Below are 19,017 nucleotides of genomic sequence, written 5' to 3'. Positions count from 1 at the left end.
GAGGAATGAAAATGATGGAGTGAGTTTGCTGTTTTTTTTTTTTTTTTCCTTTATATATCCTAAATTTTAGCTGAAGAAGGCAGTAATCCAGAACGGCCAAAGGGTGCAAACAAAAAAACAAAATACCAGAAATACAAATAGAAGTATCCTTTCTATCCAAACAACCAAGAAACATTCAGTCTAGTAAAACAGATAACTTTTAGTCAATAACCACAGAGAGAAAACTGGTCCTTCCTGCACCCATCCCAGTAAAGCCTGAATGGAGACCCTGGACTTCCATCCTTGTGAGGCTCTAATGAGGCAACCCAACACCTATTGGGTGTTGTCAGAGGAGTCCTAATGGAGATCGACTTTCACAGTTGCTCAGCTATAACAAGACTACACCCATAGCAGTGTCAATGAAGAGCACATAGAAGTTGAAACTCCCACCTACACACAGAAGTAACAATGAGCTCTCCTGCCCAGCTGGGGGTTAGTAGGGGCTTGAGTGGTGAGGAACTTGGACTTCTACCTCCCGCTTGAAGTAACATGATAATGACTCACATTTCCCCTGCTGGAACAGTGTCAGACAAAGCCAGCTAAAACAGAAATTTTAAATAACAATGAAAGTATTATAATACAGAAATATCTAGGTTTCAGGCAAAAGTCACTCAACATACAAAGAACTAGAAAGATCTTAAACTGTGTGAAAAGAGACAATCAATAGATGCCAGCACTGAGAAGATAGAATTGTTAAAATTATCCGATAAATTTTAAGTAGCCATGATAAAAATACGTCAATGAGCAATTATAAACATGCTTGAAACATGTACATATAGGAGGCCTCAGCAGAGTAACAGTAGCGGTAAAGAAACAAATGGTAATTTGAGAACTCAAAAATACAGTAACCAAAATAAAAAGCACAGTAAATGAACTAAACAGCAGAGTGGAGGGGAAAGATGACATAATGAAGGAAAGGAAAGATAGAAATTACCCAATATGAATAACAGAGAGAAAAAAGACTGAAAAATAAAAAAGAACAGATATTCCACGCAAATGGAAATATATTCCATGCAAATGGAAACATATTCCATGCAAATGGAAACTGAAAGAAAGCAAGTGTAGTTATAGCAGACAAAATAGACTGTAAGCTGAAGACTGTAATAAGAGACAAAGAAGTTCATTATATAATGATAAAAAGGTCAGTACAATAAGAGGTATAACATTTGTAAATATTTACATACCCAAAATAGGAACACTTAAATATTAAGAAACTTGAAGGGAGAAATAGACCACAATATAATAATAGTAAGGGACTTCAATATCTCACTTTCAACAATGGATAGATCATACAGACAGAAAATCAAAAAGAAAAATTGGACTTAATTGTTAGAGCAGATGGACTTAACAGACATAGGAATTCTATCCAAGAGCAGCAGAATACACATTCTCCTCAAGCAAACATAGAACATTCCCCAGGATAGATCATATGCTAGGCCACAAAATAAGCCTTAACAAATTTAAGAAGATGGAAATCATATTAGGTATTTTTTCTGACCATGATAGTATGTAACTAGAAATCAATTACAAGAAGAAAACTGGAAAATTCACAATTATGTGGAAATTAAACAACATACAACAGCCAATGGATCGAAGAAGAAATAAAAAATATATATCTTGAAACAAATGAAAATGGAATGACAGCATAACTTATGGGATACAGCAAAAGTTGTTTTGAGGGAAGTTTATAGTGATAGATGCCTATGTTAAGAAAAAAAAAAAGAACTCAAATGAACAACCTAACTTTACACCTCAGGGAGCTAGAAATAAGAAGAACAAATTAAACCAAAGTTAGTAGAAGGAAGGAAATAAAGAAAGATCAGGTGGAAATAAACAGAACAGAGACTAAAAAGACAACAGAAAAATAAGTGAAACTAAGAGGTTTTTTTTTTTTTGAAAAGATAAACAAAATAGACCAACCCTTTGTTAGACTTAAGAAAAGAGAGAGGACCTAAGTGAGTAAAATTAGAAATGAAAAAGGAGACATCAAAATTGATACCACACAAATACAGAGGATTATAAGAGACTGCTATGAACAATTATATGTTAACAAATTGGACAACTTAGAAGAAATGGATACATTCCTAGAAACATACAACCTACTAAGACTGGATCATTAAGAAATAGAAAATTTTAACAGACTGATTACTAGTAGGGAGATTGAGTCAGTAATCAAAAACCTCCCAACAAAGAAAAGTTTAGAACCAGATGGCTTTACTGGTGAATTCTACCAAACATTTAAACAAGAATTAATACCAATTTTTCTCACACTTTCAAAAGAATAGAAGCTAAGCAGACACTTCCAAACTCATTTTACAAGGTCAACATTACTCTGAAACCAAAACCAGTTGAGGACACTACAAGAAAAGAAAATTACAGACCAATATCCCTGATGAACATGGATGCAAAAACCCTCAACAAAATATTAGCAAACCAACTTCACCAATACATTAAAATGATATACACCATGATGAAGTGGGATTTATCCCTGGGATAAAAATATCCCTAACAAATGTAAGCATAAAAATCTATAACAAAATATTAGTACATACAATACAGCAATATGTAAAAATAAGTATATACCGTGAGCAAGTGGGACTTATTCCAGGTATGCAAGGCTGGTTCAATATTTGAAAAATCAATATAATTCACCATATCAAAAGACTAAATATATATATATATATATAAAATATCATATCAATTCATGGAAAAAAAACATTTGACAAAATTCAACATCCATTCATCGTTAAAAAACTCAGAAAAATAGGTAGAGAGGGATCTTCTCTTCTTTATAAAGAACATCAAGATAAAACCTACAACCAACATTATGCTTAATGGTAAAAGACTGAATGTTTTCTCCCCAATACTGGGAACAAAGCAAAGATACCTGTTCTCATTTCTCTTGTCAACATGCTGCTGGAAAGTCTAGCTAGTGCAATAAAGTAAGAAAAGGAAATAAAAAACATACAGATGAGAAAAGAAGAAATAAAACTATTTGCAGATGAAATGATCACGTATGTGGAAAATACCACAGAATCTACCAAAAAAATCTCTTAGAACTAAAAAGTGAGCTTAGCAAGGCTGCAGGGTTCCAGGTAAACAAACAAAAATCAATCATATTTCTATGTACTAAAAATGAATACCTGGTCACCAAAATTAAATATATAATGTCATTTATAGTCACTCAAAAGTGAAATACTTAGGTGTAAATCTAACAAAATATGAACAGAACTTGATGGATAAAATATAGCCTTTTCAATAAATGTTACTTGGAACAATTGCGCGCGCGCGCGTGCACACACACACACACATACACACACAAATGAGCCTCAATGTAAGTTTCACAGCTCATACAAAAATTAACTCAAAATAGATCTTGGAGTTAAATGTAAAACTTAAAACTGAAAAACTTTTAGGAAAATAAAACTGAAAGAAACCTTTGAGATCTAGGACGAGGCAAAGACTTAGACGTGATGCTAAAAGCACAGTGTTTAAAAAGAAAAAATGGTAAAGTGTACTTCATCAAATTAAAAAAATATATATATGTGCTCTGTAAAAGACCCTGTTAAGTGAATGAAAAGATAAGCTCAGAGTTGGGAAAAGTATTTGGAAGTGAACATTTTTTAAGTGATAATAGGTACTTCAAGTGGTGGAAATTTGTGTAAAGTTTTTGTTCTTGTCTATGCTTTTCTTCTTTTCTAAAAAATTTATTGTGTTTTATTATTATGGTTCTAAATTTTATTTTGTTATCTAATGTTGCTTGATTCAGGTGAATTTTTTTTTTTTTTTTTTTTTTTGTGAATTGACTATAGTGTGTTCCCAAAGTGTTTACCAGTGATCCTTAGAAATAGTTATAAAATAATAAAAAATCTTCCTAGCTTTTGTGGGGAGTTTCACACAGGTACTCACCATTTCATGTGACTGTTAAAGTGAATATATTACAGATGGAATAAAGAAGTGAAAACTGCATGTGTTAATTCTATTTTAAATAAATACTTGTGGGATTAGTATGATTTACATTTTTCAATTATGCTGAGAAAATCTGTGTCAAATTAGGAAATTCTGATACAAAAAAAAAACAAATGGAATAGAAAAAGGTAGACTTTAGGGACTAGATACATATATAAGAAATAAAAACATGGAAAAAGTAAAGAAAAAATTAAATACGTACAAATGTACTGAGAATATCAGATTAATTGGAAATCTCTTTATGTAATTACATGCAGTCTGAATGGAACGTAGTTTTAGATTTTTTTTTAAAGTACTCTTCCTGTTGGAACACAAAATACTCTCTTCCATCTGAGTCATTTTTACAAAAGTCTTTACTTTTCTTTTGAAATGCCCCATTATGCTTTATACCAGGGTTAACAGTAGCCCTATTTTCATCCCAGGGTTACAATAGCAAGTGGTAGAGTATAGATATTTCATTATTCTATCATCTGTTTTGTTGATTCTTGATAGTATTTTGCCTAAGCATGCGTTGTCCTTCGTTAAGCTTTTACTACAATTCTTTAATTCCATTCATTGGATTGAAAATATTAGTACTAATCATCTTTTATAGTTAATTTATTAATTTTTAAATTTTACATTATGTTAGTTTGGATAAATTGCTTAGTATATTCCTCTACTAATTTTTTAAGTATCAAATAAGGTATACAGAAGTCCTTAAACTGTTGACAGATAACATTGTTTGGATGCTTGGAATGTTTTAGCACTGTTCTAAGTGCTTTACAAATATTTTCTCACAAAACCCAGTGAGGTTATCTCTGTTTTACAGATGATGAATAGGGGACAGATGGGTTACTTACCCTAGATCACATAGCTAGCAAGTGGTAGAACTGGAATTTAAACCCAGGCAGTTTTTCTCCAGAGTCATCACTCACATAGTGGAGGAAATGCATTACTTTCCCTTAGAAAGTAGATACATCCATTTGTCCTCAGATATCAAATGGTTATGCCATTTTTTCAAGTTTGCAGTGATATCTTTATTGGCATTTTACTGGGTAATTGTTCTAGGACATCATAAAACTTGAGTATTGTCTTGAGGTTACTTGTTTTCTGGCAGGGACACTAACTCCACCCACAGCTGATGATTATTCGTTTATCTCTTTAAAGAGATGAGTTATTCACACATTGGTGGGAAGCAGGACTCTGCTGTAAACTGCAGTGTGAGCTTAATGGTTCTCTGCTGGTGAGAACTGCAGCATCTGACCAGGACCACTTAAACCTAGTCATCTAAATTCCCTCCTGTATTCTTCTCCCTCCCTTCTTACTTATGCAATCAACCTCCCTGCTCCCAAACTACTATAGGGGAGCAAAAATAATTTTCTCTCTACTCTTCTGAGTTCTTGGCTGAGACCCCTGTAATATAAGACAGATTACAAGAGAAAAACAAACAGAAGTTTACTAACATTTATACCTCATGTATACTGAGAAGATACCCAGGGAAAAATGAGTAACTCCCTGAGGTGAGAATTCATGCTTATATACCATCTAAATAAGGAAAGGGAGGGAGGGTGTAGGCCTCTTATGAGCAAGTAAATTATTATTATTTTTTTTTGGTACGTGGGCCTCTCACTGTTGTGGCCTCTCCCACTGCGGAGCACAGGCTCCAGACATGCAGGCTCAGCGGCCATGGCTCATGGGCCCAGCCGCTCCGTGGCATGTGGGATCGTCCCGGACTGGGGCACGAACCCGTGTCCCCTGCATCAGCAGGTGGACTCTCAACCACTGCACCACCAGGGAAGCCCCTATGATATAATCTTTTGTTTAAATGTTATCCTTTACTGGTTTCTGGTATAGTTGTGATTTCCTGTAATTTTATGGGTTTTTTTTTTTTCATCACATTTGGTCTCATGGTGTGTGTGTGTGCATGTGTGTGTTTGTGTGTGTGTGTATGTTTTTGTTTAGGGTAACAGGCTGAGGGTGGGGCAAAGTCCAGGGGACTAGGGGAAGGAGAGAGAATCTTAACCAAAGTTTGGTTAACAAGCGTTTTATTCCGACTGCTCAGTATAGACAAAGCAGTTAAACTAATCATTAACAGGCAAAGAATGTGAATTTAGAAAGTCTGTGTCAGGGCCTTGTCAAAGACGAACAAGAGGGACGTTCATGGGTACAATCTAAGTAATATGGTGGAAGCGTTCTTCTTTGTATAAAACCATTTCCTGAAATAAAGGGTTAAGGAGATTTCTTAACCTTCAGTGTTTTCCAGGATCACAGGGCTCAGATAAAATTCACCATTGCCAAGTGTGACAAATAAGTTATTAACACAGGATAATATTGTAGAAGGATATTAAACTCAGATCAATGTCAAGAAAGGCTTCTTGGAGGAAGGAACTAAGTCTCCAAAAGACTAAGATAGTAAGATAAGTAATTGAGAAGGGCAGTCAAGAAACTGGAATGGCATGCAAAAAGCATTGAGGTTTGATTATCAGGTAGTTTTCAGGAATGCAAGTGGTTGAATATTGCCAGAATGGAAGGTATTATATATAGGGTGAAGGAAGATGAGATTGAGAAGGTAAGAAGGGACTAGATCAAGGATTTTGTGTGCCAAGTCAAGAAATTTGTAATTAATCTTTCAATCATATACCAGCAAAAATGCCATATCATCATATCATATCATTGCAGTTTGAAAAGTTCATTCTAGCAATAGTGCATATTATGATTTGAAGGGAGTAGGGAGTAGGGATTATTTCAGATATCAGGACATTTTTAGTAAGTTAGAGAAGTGATAAAGACATGCAATAAAGCAATGGTAGAGAACAGAAGAAAATGTAGAGATCAGATGCTTAGGATGTTGAATATATTGGATCTAGCAATATTTGGATATGAAGAAGTGAAAGAGAAAGATAGCCTGGGATGGTTCTAGGGTTTCTGGGTTAGGTTCATATGGGCAATAGCACCATCCACTAAGAGCATGTGAGAAAGCAGGTTAGGGAAGAAGATTCATGTTTGGGCAAGTTGAGTTTACAGGAATATCTTGTTTTATTGCACTTCACTTTACTGTACTTCACACATAATGCATTTATCACAAATTGAAGGTTTGTGGCAACCCTGCATGGAGCAAGTTTATAAGTGCCATTTTTTTTGACAGCATTTACTCACTTCATGTCTCTGTGTTACATTTTGGTAATTCTCACAATATTTCAAATGTTTTCATTATTATTATATTTGTTATGAGGATCTATGATTAGTGATTTTTGATGTTTCTACCGTAGAAAGATTACAACTTGCTGAAGGCCCTGATGATGGTTAGCTTTATTAGCAATAAAATATTTTTTAAATTAAGGCATGTACATTGCTTTTTTAGACAATGCTATTGCACACTTAATAGACTACATTATAGTGTAAACATAATTTTTATATGTACTGGGAAACCAAAATATTCATGTGAGTTGCTGTATTTCAATATTCCCTTTTTTGTGGTGGTCTGGAACTCAATCTGCAGTATCTCCAAGGTAAGCCTGTAATTGGATAATCAGTATGACCATATTGTTCTGTAGCTCCAGAGAGAGTTCCTGCTTAAAGTGAGAAATCTGAGAGACATCAGGACATAGGTGAGTGTTGGAGCTGTGGATTTGGTTGCAGTCATCTGTACAGTGTGTTCAGATTGAAAAAAGACAAAATGGAGAAAATCCTTTCAGTGTGACATTAAGTAGGGTATGGATAGGTCTTTAAAAAGTCCAGAAGTAAACATTAGTTATAGGAAAACCCAAGAGTGTGGTGTATAGAAGCCAAGGGAAGTGCTTCAATGAGAAATGTCCAATGATAATTTTGTAAAAGTATTAGATAGGATGATAGGGATAGAAGTCAGTGGATTGAGATACAGGAAGAGAGAAGGTGGGACAGCAAATATGGAATTCTGTTTCAAGGACTCTTAATAAAAGTTAGATACAAAGGATGGAGGGTTGGGATGTGTATGATTATTTGTGTGTGTGCATTTTACAGATGGGTGAGACTACATCATATTTATAGGTGAGACATAGGGACAGTAGCAGGGAAGTAATTGAAAACAGGGAGATTAAACTTAACCATGATGGAGAGCCAATCTTGGACAGGAAGTGAGATACTTCTTGATTTAAGATTAAGTAGAAGTTGCTTCTATTCAGTTTAGATATATAAGAGTTAAGTGGGAATATAGTTAAATTTGTAGGGAAGGGAGGAGTGTTAGTTGATAAAGTTCAGACTTGATAGTCCTATATTCTCTGTGAGAAGGAAGCAAGATGTTTAGTTAGTGCTAGGGAAAAGGCTTTATAGAGAATAGTACTGAAGGTTTACAGTAGCTCCTGTTGGAAACAGAAGCAAGCCAGGGCCAAAAGTAAAGGATTTGCTAATTAGCAATGAATGTTTGTAAGTATAAATCTGAAGTAGTATTAATCTACAAGGCTTTGTGATTTTTTTTTTGGAGCTGATTAAGTGTATATGTAGTAAAGGTATTTTTTTTTAAACATGATGGGGTTGATAATTTTCAGAGTAGGTACCTTACAAAGAAATGTGTTAGGTTTTTAATGCATAATTTTTACATTCAAGACATAACTAGAGTGGCTTTTTCTAGCCAGTCAAATGATCAGTAGGATATAAGGAGTCTATGATCCCAAATAAAAAATTTGCAGGAACAATAATCTTAGAGATAATTTCTTTAAAGGCAATATAGAATATCTTTCGCCAGGGGAGTGTGCTGTCTTCCAGTAAAAGTGTGCAACATTCTAGTTAAGATGCCACAAAGTTTTGAACTACTGTAAGTTGTTTTATAAATCCATTATGTATCAGTTTCCTCTGTGATGATCCACAGAATACTTTTAGAGTTTCATTGGATATCTATTCATGCCATTATCTTTCAGAGATCAACGTGATTATGGGCAAAATTTTATAACTATGATAGCAGATTGTGAGAAGAATCTAGAATGGAGAAAGTTATCCTCATTGATCTTGCATTTTTTTTGTAGAGAATTAAAATTATTTGGTGCTACTAATTCTTGGTCTTCTGATCTAATAAAAATAGATATGAAAATAGATTTATTATTTAACTGTTATGTGTATAATAAGATACCCGTGAATGTTTTAATAGTTTATACCATCAGACTACCAAGTTAAACTATCTTTTGGAAATACTTTCATGAGCTATAAATATTAAATATATTTTCTTTATACAGGGATCAACCTATGAGAATGAAATTGATAATATCAAAGTTATTATTTCAAAAATTAATGAAATTCTGGCTCATAACTCGCCAGTTTTGATTGTTCAAAGATGGATACGTGGTTTCTTAGTTAGGAAAAAAGTGAGGTATGTTTTATTTTCTTCACTATTTGAATATTAAAAGATGATAAAAAGACATTTCTCTAATATATGCTTTTTTGTATTCCCTGTCAAAATGGTACTTTATAGACTATTTAAACTAATTTTTAGGAACACACCACAGATTCTATAGTAATATAATATTCAGCATAATCAAAATTTGATTCTCTTATTTTTTCTTTTAAATTGACCATATAAATAACTAATCATTAAAGTTTTTATTAATCATTGTCTGAGTAATTCTGATAGTTATTTTAAATTAAACTTAAAGAGTAGTCAAAAATATATATTACATTTCTCTCATGTAATGGGATATAATAGAAATATAAGCCATGTACAACATGAGAGAAATATAAACCATATATATATATGTATGTATATATATATATGAGGATTTTGCATTTTGTTTGAATATGAAGATAGTTTTGCCAAAACATCTGGTACCACATCAGTCTACATTACCCTTTGATTAATGCTTTTTCCTCTCTCTTTGTTCCTTACATCCCTTTCGGGTAGCTGACATTTTACAAACAGAGGAAAACTTTTCCTATAAGAATCTCTTAACATGGTACTTGGGGAGATAAGATAGGATACTCTGTCATCAATTTATTTTAGTCATGACAAACATCAAACATATGAAAAAAGAAATGAACATTCTCTTATAGTTTATTCTCAGATACTAAATGGGAGAATTCATAAGATAGAAATAGAACATGGCCCTGAAATATAGGTAGGATTAAATAGATCTGGAGCTGGCAAATAGACATTCCCTGAGAAAGAAAGATTAGGACATTTCACTGAAATGATATTCAACATTCTGTGGTAAGACAGAGGGTATGTTCTTATGTGTTAGCCTGCATGTGCTAAATCATAGATGGCAATAGCCCTGACTAAGAGAGATAGTATGAGAGAAAAAACTGAACATAATATAGTGCCTGCAACTTCTGAGGATGAGGTTCCATATACTTTTCAAACCAAGGTCAAAGTGTGAGAGAGAGTGGGTTCATCAGTGGGGGAAAAGTAAAGTGATTTGGAATAAAAGATGTGAAAAGAATCAGGCAATTGCTAACAGGTACGTATTTATTTAAAATATTATTTCTATCTCATATGTTCCATTTAAATTAAGTATGCATTTTCTGTGAAATAAACATCTAATTAAAGGGATTTGTCTTTAGTTTATGCCCCTGGGACTGAGTTTTTCTCTCTTAGAATCAAATTTCCTTTGATATTCCTGTAACATGAGATAAAAACTTTGTACATGGAAACAATATCTGAAAATTCAGCATGCATGAAAAGAATTTGAATGAGCTTTGTGGAGAGAAATGTCAGTAGTAATAATATGTCACAGTGGTTCAATACAGACTGACTTGAATTCTTTTTCTCTTTAAAATGCTGTTCCATTAGGCACATTACTTGACTACTCTGGGCCTGAATTTCCTCATATGTTACATGGTAGAGAGCAGGGACTAATAGCAGTACTTAGTTCGCTGCTTGCTTATGAGAATTGAGATCATGAATATAAAGCACATAGCATCTGGCAAATGTGGATATTACATTCTTATTAGCTGCTATTTAAAAAATATTATTATTGCTGTTCTTCTACCTTATGCTCTCTGCATTATATGATTTTATGGGAAACTTACTCTTTCCTTGGATTTCTTGCTCCTTTCCAATTACATTTACCACAGCATGCGCAGAGCAATCTTTCAAAATTATAAACCTAATCTTATTCACCAACCTAAAAATCCTCAAGTTGCTCTCAATTTGTTTAGGGAAAACTATTGTGATATTTGCCCCTGCAATGTTTATCACATACTTTCATTATCAACACTTACAATACTGAATTGAAGTTGTCTGCATAATTATCTGTATCTCCAAATGTACTACATACTCTGTATCTATAGTATATAACAGAGTGCTTGACACATGTTAAATGCTCAAAAAATATTTGCTGAATTGATGAATATATTAATAAATAGAGAGACTATGCAAGGTAGAATAAGAAAAGTATTTCTGGATTCATTTGTGGAAAAGCAAAAACAGGAACATCTAAGAAACATGCAAAACTGCCCTGAGAGGTGCCTGTGGATTCCTCCAACCTAAAGCTCCAAGTTAGTAGTCCTCTCATATGTCTATTTCTAGCAATAAGAAATGTCTCCCTAGGTGCAAATATTTTGTACTCTGCTGGAAATTTGTTCACTTAAACTGGTTGTAATTTTATATACAGCCTTGAAGTACTGTCTAAATTTAGAAAATTATTATGATTAATGCTGTTATCTTTTTTTAACATCTTTATTGCTTTAAAATGTTGTGTTAGCTTCTGCTATATAACAAAATGAATCAGTTATATGTATATGGGGATATATGTATACATGATGCTGTATCTTTTGAAGTGGTATTATTCTAATATAAATGATATGGTACAAGGGAGGCATACTTTTATTCTTAGAATGAAATATTAGGATCAGATTGGCAGCCTCCTAAACCTAAGTAAGGGTAACTACACTGAGGTCACAAGGAGGATTATTAGTTGGGTCAATGGGATGTAAAAAAAGGTAAAAGAATGGAAACAAACATTTATTGAATGTGTGGTGTATGCAAATTGGTATGCAAATACCATGTTAGGTATTTTAATCCACTTTATATCATTTAGTACAGCAGAGCTTTTGAGTTTGTCCTGCATTTTCTATCTTATGGATGAAGAATTAAGAATTTAAACTTGGTTGAGAGGTTGGGATATGTATCCAGTGGCAGACAGCTATGGTGTATTGGATATTTGTGGTCAGTTATAAAGAGATGAAACGGCGTATGTTAAATCTACAAGTGTTACGTTCTTTTGTTTAACATAGCCCAAACTCTGTGCTCTTTTTACTTCTATTTCTGAAGACCTGGAAACAGCTATTTTCCAAAGAGCCCTAGTATTTTTAGTAGGGAATGGTATTTAGGAACCAAGGTCTGGGCACTAAATGTGTTCATTGCTACTGGAGTGTCTTGGTTCTTAGGCTGTTTCAGCAGACAGAATAGAAAATGGATTTTTTAAATCATAAATTCAAATTTCTAATGCTAATCCAACACAGAAGGTTCTTCACTGCCTTCTTCTTTCCATATTACACTTCCCTTCTTCCACCATGTGAATTCTGGTTGCTAACATTATCAGTAATGTTACTCATTAGCTGAATGCTAATAAACACAAAATAGTTTCAGGATTACTATACATAAACTACTATCAACAAGAAACATTTAATAAAGTTAAAACGTGTTAAAGGATTTTTTTGTCTTTAGATTGGAGATATATAGTTAAAATAATTGTTTTTTAAAAAATAATTGTTGAATGGGTACTTAGTATAATCATAGTATATTAGTTCCTTATCTAATGATTTTATTTCTTTTTAATTTTTAAAATCTTTCTTATTTTCATCTTCCATTTCTCTTAGGGTATTTTCTGTTATGTTCATTATAATTATCCTTCTCCTAGGTTAGTATTTATTTATAAAATGAGTTTTAAATGTCTTATTCTGAGCCCTATCATTGCATTTCTAAATTAGTCTAATTCTAGTTTATGTGGTCTTGTATGTCTTTTATAATTTTCTTGATACCTTTTAGTTTACTTTTTAAAATAAGACTATTTTATTTTAGAGTAGTTTCAGTTACACAGAAAAATTAAGCAGGAGGTACAGAGATTTCCATTATACTCCCAGCCCCTGCCCATGCATAGCCTCCCCCATTATAAACATTCCCTATCAGAGTGGTACATTTTTTTTTTAATTGATGAACTTACACTGACATACCATAATCACCCAAAATCTATAGTTTACAGTAAACTCTTTGTATTGAACATTCTGTGAGCTTGGACAAATGTACAATGACATATATCCATCATTATGGAATCACATTGTTTACTTTTACTGCCCCCTAAAATCCTCAGTCCTCTGCCTAGTCACCCCTATCCCCCTCTCTAACTCTGTCAACCACTCATCTTTTTATTGTCTCCATAGTTTTGCCTATTCCAGAATGTCATATAGTTAGAATCATATAGTATATACCCTTTTCAGATTGGCTTCTTTCATTTAGTAACATGAATTTAAGATTCCTCTGTGTATTTTCATAGCTTGATAAGATAATTTCATTTTAGAGCTGAATAATACTACATTGTCTGGATGTACCAGTTTCTTTATTCATATACCTACTGAAAGATGTGTTGATTACTTCCATATTTTAGCATTTATTAATAAACCTGCTATAAACATCGATGTGCAGGTTTTTTTGTGAACAGTTTTCTGCATCTTTGGATAAATACCAAGGAGCACAATTGCTGGATTGTATGGTAAGATTTTGTTTAGTTTTATAAGAAATTGCCAAACTCTTTTCCAGTGGCTATACTATTTGCATGCCCACCAGCAATGAATGGGAGTTCCTATTGCTCCACATCTTCACCAGCATTTGGTGTTATTGTTCTGGATTTTGGCATGTGTGGTGGTATCTTATTGTTGTTTTAATTTGTATTTCACTGGTGATATATAATGTGGAGCATCTTTGCATATGCTTATTTGTCATCTATATATCTTTTTGGTGAGATGTCTGTTAAGGTATTGGCTTTTTTAAAAAAATGAGTTCTTTGTTTACTTCTTGTTGAGTTTTTTTTTTTTTTCTTGTTGAGTTTTAAGAGTTCTTTGTATATTTTGAATAACAGTTCTTTTATAGATGCCTTTTTCAAAAATTTGCTCCTAGTCTATAGCTCATATTCTCATTCTTGTAACTTTGTCTTTTGTGGAGCAGAAGGTTTTTAATTTTAATGAAGCCGAGCTTGTCAATTCTTTCTTTCATGGATTATGTCTTTGGTGTTACATCTAAAAAGTCATTGCCATACCCAAGGTCATCTAGGTTTTCTCCTATGTTATCTTCTAGGAGTTTTATAATTTTGCACTTTACATTTATGTAATAGATCCATTTTCGAGTTAATTTTCATGAAAGGAGTAATTTCTGTGTCTAGTTTTTTTGTGTATTCATTTTCTGCACATGACTATTTTAACATCATTGGTTGAAAAGACTATCTTTGCTCCATTGTATGGCCTTTGTTCCTTCATCAAAGATCAGTTGACTATATTTCTGTCTATTTCTGAGTTCTCTGTTCTGTTCCATTGATATATTCTTTTGCCAGTACCACAATGTCTTGATTACTGTAGCTTTATAGTAATCTCGAAGTTGGGTGGTATCTCAGTCCTCTAATTTGTCCTTTTCCTTCAATTGTCTCAGCTATTCTGGATTTTGTACCTCTCAATAGAAACTTTAGAATCAGTTTGTCAATACCTACACAATAACATGCTGGTATTCTGATTGGTATTGCACTGAATATATAGATAAGTTGAGAAGAACTGATATCTTGTCTATATAAAATCTTCCTATCCATGAACATGGAATATCTCCTATTTATTTAGTTATTTGCTTTTGTTCCTCAGATTTTTTTTAACATCTTTATTGGAGTATAATTGCTTTACAGTTGTGTGTTAGTTTCTGCTTTATAACAAAGTGAATCAGCTATACATATACATATATCCGCATATAGAAAAGTTTTTAAAAAGTTCTCCTTGGGGCTTCCCTGGTGGTGCAGTGGTTGAGAGTCCGCCTGCCGATGCAGGGGACACGGGTTTGTGCCCCGGTCCGGGAAGATCCAACATGCCGCGGAGCGGCTGGGCCCGTGAGCCATGACTGCTGAGCCTGCACGTCCGGAGCCTGTGCTCCGCAACGGGAGAGGCCACAACAGTGAGAGGCACGCATACCACAAAAAAAAAAAAAAAAAAAATTCTCCTTGTGCCTAAGAAAATAATATACCTTACTGTGGATAGTTACAAAAATATAGAAAGCTACAAAGTTAGATTAAAATTTCCCTTACCTTATCATGCAGTGATAACCACTTTTTTCCCCCATTTTTAATTATTTTTTAACATCTTTACTGTAGTATAATTGCGTTTTTTAACATCTTTATTAGAGTATAATTGCTTTACAATGGTGTGTCAGTTTCTGCTTTATGACAAAGTGAATCAGTTATACATATACATATGTCCCCATATCTCCCCCCTCTTGTGTCTCCCTCCCAACCTCCCTATCCCACCCCTCTAGGTGGTCACAAAGCACCAAGCTGATCTCCCTGTGCTATGCGGCTGCTTCCCACTAGCTATCTGTTTCGGTAGTGTATATATGTCCATGCCACTCTCTCACTTTGTCCCAGCTTAATCTTTCCCCGCACCATATCCTCAAGTCCATTCTCTACTAGGTCTGCATCTTTATTCCCATCTTGCCCCTAGGTTCTTCTATTTTCTTTTTTTTTTTTTTCTTTTTAGATTCCATATATATGTGTTAGCATACGGTATTTGCTTTTATCTTTCTGACTTACTGCACTCTATATGACAGTCTTTAGGTCCATCCACCTCACTACAAATAACTCAGTTTCGTTCCTTTTTATGGCTGAGTAATATTCCATTGTATATATGTGCCACATCTTCTTTATCCTTTCATCTGTTGATGGACATTTAGTTTGCTTCCACATCCTGGCTATTGTAAATAGGGCTGCAATGAACATTGTGGTACATAACTCTTTTTCAATTATGATTTTCTCAGTGTATATGCCCAGTAGTGGGATTGCTGGGTCGTATGGTAGTTCTATTTGTAGTTTTTTAAGGAACCTCCATAATGTTCTCTATAGTGGCTCTATCATTCCCTCTACATTCCCACCAACAGTGCAAGAGGGTTCCCTTTTCTCCACACCCTCTCCAGCATTTATTGTTTGTAGATTTTTTGATGATGACCATTCTGACTGCTGTGAGATGATATCTCATTATAGTTTTGATTTGCATTTCTCTAATGATTAATGATGTTAAGCATTCTTTCATGTGTCTGTTGGCGATCTGTGTATCTTCTTTGGAGAAATGTCTATTTAGGTCTTCTGCCCATTTTTGGATTGGGTTGTTTGTTTTTATGATATTGAGCTGCATGAGCTGCTTGTAAATTTTGGAGATTCATCCTTTGTCAGTTGCTTAATTTGCAAATATTTTCTCCCACTCTGAGGGTTGTCTTTTCATTTTGTTTCCTTTGCTGTGCAAAAGCTTTTAAATTTCATTAGGTCCCTTTTGTTTGTTTTTGTTTCTATTTCCATTTCTCTAGGAGGTGGGTCAAAAAGGATCTTGCTGTGATTTATGTCATGGAGTGTTCCTATGATTTTCTTTAAGGGTTTTATAGTGTCTGGCCTTACATTTAGATCTTTAATCCATTTTGAGTTTACTTTTGTGTACAGTGTTAGAGAGTGTTCTAATTTCATTCTTTCACATGTAGCTGTCCAGTTTTCCCAGCACCACTTATTGAAGAGGCTGTCATTTCTCCACTGTATATTATTCCCTCCTTTATCAAAGATAAGGTGACCATATGTGTATGGGTTTATCTCTGGACTTTCTATCCTGTTCCATTGATCTATATTTCTGTTTTTGTGCTAGTACCATACTGTCTTGATTACTGTAGCTTTGTAGTATAGTCTGAAGTCAGGGAGCCTGATTCCTCCAGCTCCATTTTTCTTTCTCAAGTTTGCTTTGGCTATTTCAGGTTTTTGGGGTTTCCATACAAATTGTGAAATTTTTGTTCTAGTTCTGTGAAAAATGCCATTGGTAATTTGATAGGGATTGCATTGAATCTGTAGATTGCTTTGGGTAGTATAGTCATTTTCACAATGTTGATTCTTCCAAACCAGGAACATGGTATATCTCTCCATCTATTTGTATCATCTTTAATTTCTTTGATCAGTGTCATAATTTTCTGCATACAGGTCTTTTGTCTCCTTAGATAGGTTTATTCCTAGGTATTTTATTCTCTTTGTTGCCATGGTAAATGGGAGTGTTTCCTTAACTTCTCTTTCAGATTTTTCATCATTCGTATATAGGAATGCAAAAGATTTATGTGCATTAATTTTGTGTCCTGCTACTTTACCAAATTCATTGATTAGCTCTAGTAGTTTTCTGGTAGCATCTTTAGGATTCTCTATGTAGAGTATCATGTCATGTGCAACCAGTGACAGCTTTACTTCTTCTTTTCCAATTTGAATTGCTTTTATTTCCTTTTCTTCTCTGATTGCTGTGGCTAAAACTTCCAAAACTATGTTAAATAATAGTCATGAGAGTGAGCAACCTTGTCTTGTTCCTGATCTTAGTGGAAATGCTTTCAGTTTTTCACCATTGAGGATGATGTTGGCTGTGGGTTTCTCATATACGGCCTTTATTATGTTGAAGTAAGTTCCCTCTATGCCTACTTTCTGGAGGGCATATCTGGAGTGCATATCATAAATTAGTTCCCTCTATGGCTACTTTCTGGAGGGCATATCTGGAGGGCATATCATAAATTGGTGTTTAATTTTGTCAAAAGCTTTTTCTGCATCTGTTGAGATGATCATATGGTTTTTATTCTTCAGTTTCTTAATATGGTGTACCACATTGACTGATTCATGTATATTGAAGAATCCTTGCATTCCTGGGATAAACCCCACTGTATCATGATTATGATCCTTTTAATGTGCCGTTGGATTCTGCTTCCTAGTATTTTGTTGAGGATTTTTGCATCCATGTTCATCAGTGATATTGGCCTGTAGGTTTCTTTTTTGACATCTTTGTCTGGTTTTTGTATCAGGGTTATAGTGGCCTCGTAGAATGAGTTTGGGAGTGTTCTTCCCTCTGCTGTCTTTTAGAGGGGTTTGAGAACAATAGGTATTAGCTCTTCTCTAAATATTTGATAGAATTTGCATGTGAAGCCATCTGGTCCTGGGCTTTTGTTTGTTGGAAGATTTTTAATCACAGTTTCAATTTCAGTGCTTCTGATTGGTCTGTTTGTATTTTCTATTTCTTCCTGGTTCAGTCTCAGAAGGTTGTGCATTTCTAAGAATTTGTCCATTTCTTCCAGGTTGTCCACTTTATTGGCATACAGTTGCTTGTCGTAATCTCTCATGATCCTTTGTATTTCTGCAGTGTCAGTTGTTACTTCTCCTTTTTCATTTCTAATTTTATTGATTTGAGTCTTCTCCCTTTTTTTCTTGTTGAGTCTGGCTAATGGTTTATCCATTTTTTTTATCTTCTCAAAGAACCAGCTTTTAGTTTTATTGATCTTTGCTGTTATTTCCTTCATTTCTTTTTCATTTATTTCTGATCTGATCTTTATGATTTCTTTCCTTCTGCTACCTTTGGGGTTGTTTTGTTCTTCTTCTCTAATTGCTTTAGGTGTAAGTTTAGGTTGTTTATTTGAGAGGTTTCTTGTTTCTTAAGGTAGGATTGTATTGCTATACACTTCACTCTTAGAACTGCTTTTGCTGCATCCCGTAAGTTTTGGGTCGTCATGTCATTTGTTTCTAAGTATTTTTTGATTTCATCTTGGATTTCTTCAGTGATCTCTTGGTTATTAAGTAGTGTATTTTTAAGCCTCCATGTATTTATATTTTTTACAGATTTTTTTCCAATAATTGATATCTAGTCTCATACCATTGTGGTCAGAAAAGATACTTGATATGATTTCAATTTTCTTAAATTTACCAAGGCTTGATTTTTGTTGCAAGATATCACGTATCCTGGAGAATGTTCCATGAGCACTTGAGAAGAAAGTGTATTCTGTTGTTTTTGGATGGAATGTCCTATTAATATCAATTAAGTCCATCT

At 33.9% G+C, this 19,017-nt stretch overlaps 1 protein-coding gene across 1 annotated transcript in view; it reads left to right on the top strand.

Moving 5' to 3' along the window:
* The window catches only part of LRRIQ3 (leucine rich repeats and IQ motif containing 3), a 234,601-nt gene that overhangs the window by 50,566 nt on the left and 165,018 nt on the right, over positions 1-19,017 (top strand). Inside the window, exon 5 of the mRNA XM_060005966.1 lies at positions 9,192-9,325. Coding sequence (XP_059861949.1) covers positions 9,192-9,325 — 134 coding nt within the window. The remainder of the gene's footprint in view (positions 1-9,191; positions 9,326-19,017) is intronic.

The sequence above is a fragment of the Delphinus delphis genome, chromosome 1, assembly GCF_949987515.2.
Source record: "Delphinus delphis chromosome 1, mDelDel1.2, whole genome shotgun sequence".
In the NCBI taxonomy this organism is placed as follows: domain Eukaryota; kingdom Metazoa; phylum Chordata; class Mammalia; order Artiodactyla; family Delphinidae; genus Delphinus; species Delphinus delphis.
The sequence above is the reverse complement of the archived record's forward strand: the minus strand, read 5'-3'. Positions and strand labels throughout refer to the sequence as shown.